Raw genomic sequence first — 2,891 nt, forward strand, 5'->3', positions numbered from 1 at the left:
AAGCGTTAAATGGGAAGGGCACCTGTTTTCCCGCCCTGTGTAGTGAAAATATTGCACATTTAGCTTTTTTTTTCTCCAATCTTACATCTGTTTTCTAGCATCATTGCAGAGAATGAGCAGCAGTTGGGTCTAATTGCTTGCACAGTACAAATGGTTGTGATCAGATGCTACCTTCTCTCATCATCAACAGCAGCAGGATTTGTATAAGTGAGGTGGATTGTCAGTATACCTGTGGGAGTCCTGCCTCATGGGAGGGAAGGACTAGCTTTAGTAATACAGCAAGCCTCCCTGCCCCTGCCAGGTGTAGGAGCTCAAGATCTTCCTCTGTATGATGTCCCAGGAAATTAGATCATTGCCACATGTGCTACTTTGACCAATGCTATGAATGCATTGTCACTTGCATTCATATATATTTGCATATATGCAAATAGTCACTCGCAGAAGTGTAGTTCAGCCTCTTTGGAGGCAGTGATTGAAAAGGAGCCTGTAATCAACTTGTAACATACGTCATGTCCAGCATCTCTGTAGTTGAGGTGAGGCTCCCGGGGTTGACTCTAGTTCTGTGCTGGTCTCCTTGCACAGGGAGATGTGAGGCTACTCCTCCCTGAGCATCTGTCTGTGCGCTTCCACTCTCAGGGCAGGCTCTTCAGTCTGGCGGTGCTGTGTTACTTGTAGAGCTTGAACTGTCTGCTGGCTTAATGGGTCAACATTGTTTAAAAATGCCTTGTGACTGATGAGAAACGCCTTCACGCTTTGGTATCTCCTGTTTGACAGCATAGTGAAGGTCTGCCTTGCTTCTTGTTTCAGCGAGTTCTCCGGTGCCATGGAGTACCTGAAATTGCTCAACTCTTTCTTGGACTCTATGGGAAGCGGAGCCCCACCCTTTGCCAGCAGTTCTGTACTCAAGTCTGCCCTGGGTAAGTCTGGCAGAACCAAAGCTCTCCCAGCTGCAGGAACTACTGCTGATACGTGTTCCCTCTCTCCCCACCACCTCTCAAACTCCAGGCAAGGAGAAATGCAGTCCTTAAAGTGAGACTTGATTGCTGAGCAGCAGCACACCACAACGTGGTACGGCAGCTCAGACTGGAAGAGGGTGGTTGGGAAGGCTCGTAAATTCAGCTGTGTCTTGTAATGCTGGGTGCCCAGGTGGGACTGCAGTTATTTGTATTGCTGGGCATGTTCCAAGCTGAACCCCATGCCCTCACCTGAGAGCTTGCTCCTGGCAATGCAGAGCGAGAGGAAGGGTGTAGCATATAAACCAGCATAGCAGTGTCGCAGTTGAGGTACAGGAAGGGTTTTTTTCCATTTAATTGCCTATTGGACCAAATACAGGTTGACCTCACTTTCACAGCAGCCGTCATGTATATTCCTCAATCTCCAGAGACCTGCAGCCCCTGCTGTAGACAAGCTCTGGGCATCTATTGGGAGGCGCTTGGTTTGGTCCTTTGGTGTATATTTAGTGGGACAACGAGGGCTGTAGACTCCCTCTGAGCCATGCACTCATCTGGGCTTGGCTGGTAGCAGGCTGCTGGAGTATTCATCTTGCTAGGTGTTGGTACAGACAGCACCTGGCAGCTCACTGGGATGCTGCTGGAGCTTTAGACACAGATTAACTGTGCTGTACCTAAAATGTGTAGAGCAAACATAGAAAGAAAACTAGATGCTTCTTTTTTAAGGGATTTTTTTTTTGTATAAAGGGAAGTCTATGTTTTGGTCAATATTGTCATGAAATTTAAAAGCAGCTCAGAGCAGCAGAGCTGCTCTGTCCTTTGGCCCCAGATAGGCGTTGGGAAGTTTTTGAGGGGGTGTTAAATAGCGGAGGAAGTGCTACAGGGAACCTTATGTATTATTTACTAGCTTGATGGTGATTAGTGCCAAGGCACGGTATATACAAGTAGAGTTGTTACTTTGGGGTGGTGAGTGGAGATACTTGTCAGGAAGAAAATCAACAGATTTCTAGACAAGTCGATGGGGTGAGTTCTTGTTGACAAGACACAAACTTGGCACCCAAAACTCTGTGGTCAGATGTAGGGTGTTTGCAAGTCCCTTTGTGTTCCTGGAGCACGTTTCAGCGTTTACCCATACAGCTGCATTCCCATGGGATCAGTTTGGACTCATTAGCATCGATCTTGGCAGAAGGCACTGGCAAGGGCACGTGACACCTGCCCGCTTCTCTGAGCGGGAAGGAGCCGGGTGTCCTCTCCTGGGTTGCAGCTTGTGATTCTGTTTCACAGGCCCCGATGTGGTATGCAGATGGTGGTCAGCAGCGGTGGCTATGGCAATCGGTTGGCTCAGAGGGGATGATGCAGCTGTGAGGTCACATTTCGCAGAAGTGGAGCGCATGCCGAAATCCCTGGAGATGTCAGAGTGCGTACACCTCATAAGACTTTCAAACCCCTGCTCCTTCTAAACAGGAGCAGCTCTTCCCCCAATCCCTGTGCTGTGGGCTACCCCTACCTGTGCTCTGGAGTTGCACACCTCTTGTGCTCTGGGATGCAATAATGCACCATGCTCAGAAATTGATGTGTAGATCAAGGCTTGAAGGCTGATATTAGAACTGTAGGGATGTCTTTTGGCTTTGTTCTAATCGCACACCCTCCCATCTTCCAAAATCAAAGAGAACTCAATGCACTGATGGAAAGGCTAGTGTCACCATCTTGGTTCTTTTGCATTAAAGCTTCTTAGCCAGTTTCCTTCCATGTCTCTGAGCAGTCTATGTAGGTGAGGAACAATTTCCATCGTTTTTTCTCTCTAAGAAATGATATCTCTGCTCTTGAGGATGGGAGGGTGAAAGCCAATGCTGGTTGCTGCTTGAGCTCAGCTGCTGGAGCTGCCCTATGGCAGCATGACATGGCACTGCTTGAAAGCAGCACGCTCTTTCTCTTTCAGGA

At 48.3% G+C, this 2,891-nt stretch overlaps 1 protein-coding gene across 1 annotated transcript in view; it reads left to right on the forward strand.

Moving 5' to 3' along the window:
- The window catches only part of SREBF2 (sterol regulatory element binding transcription factor 2), a 19,108-nt gene that overhangs the window by 12,622 nt on the left and 3,595 nt on the right, over positions 1–2,891 (forward strand). Inside the window, exons 13-15 of the mRNA XM_009322000.1 lie at positions 808–917; positions 2,235–2,371; positions 2,890–2,891. The exon at positions 2,890–2,891 is cut by the window's right edge and continues 184 nt beyond it. Of these exons, the coding sequence (XP_009320275.1) occupies positions 808–917; positions 2,235–2,371; positions 2,890–2,891 (249 nt within the window). The remainder of the gene's footprint in view (positions 1–807; positions 918–2,234; positions 2,372–2,889) is intronic.

Source organism: Pygoscelis adeliae, unplaced genomic scaffold, assembly GCF_000699105.1.
Source record: "Pygoscelis adeliae isolate BGI_AS28 unplaced genomic scaffold, ASM69910v1 Scaffold60, whole genome shotgun sequence".
Taxonomy (NCBI): domain Eukaryota; kingdom Metazoa; phylum Chordata; class Aves; order Sphenisciformes; family Spheniscidae; genus Pygoscelis; species Pygoscelis adeliae.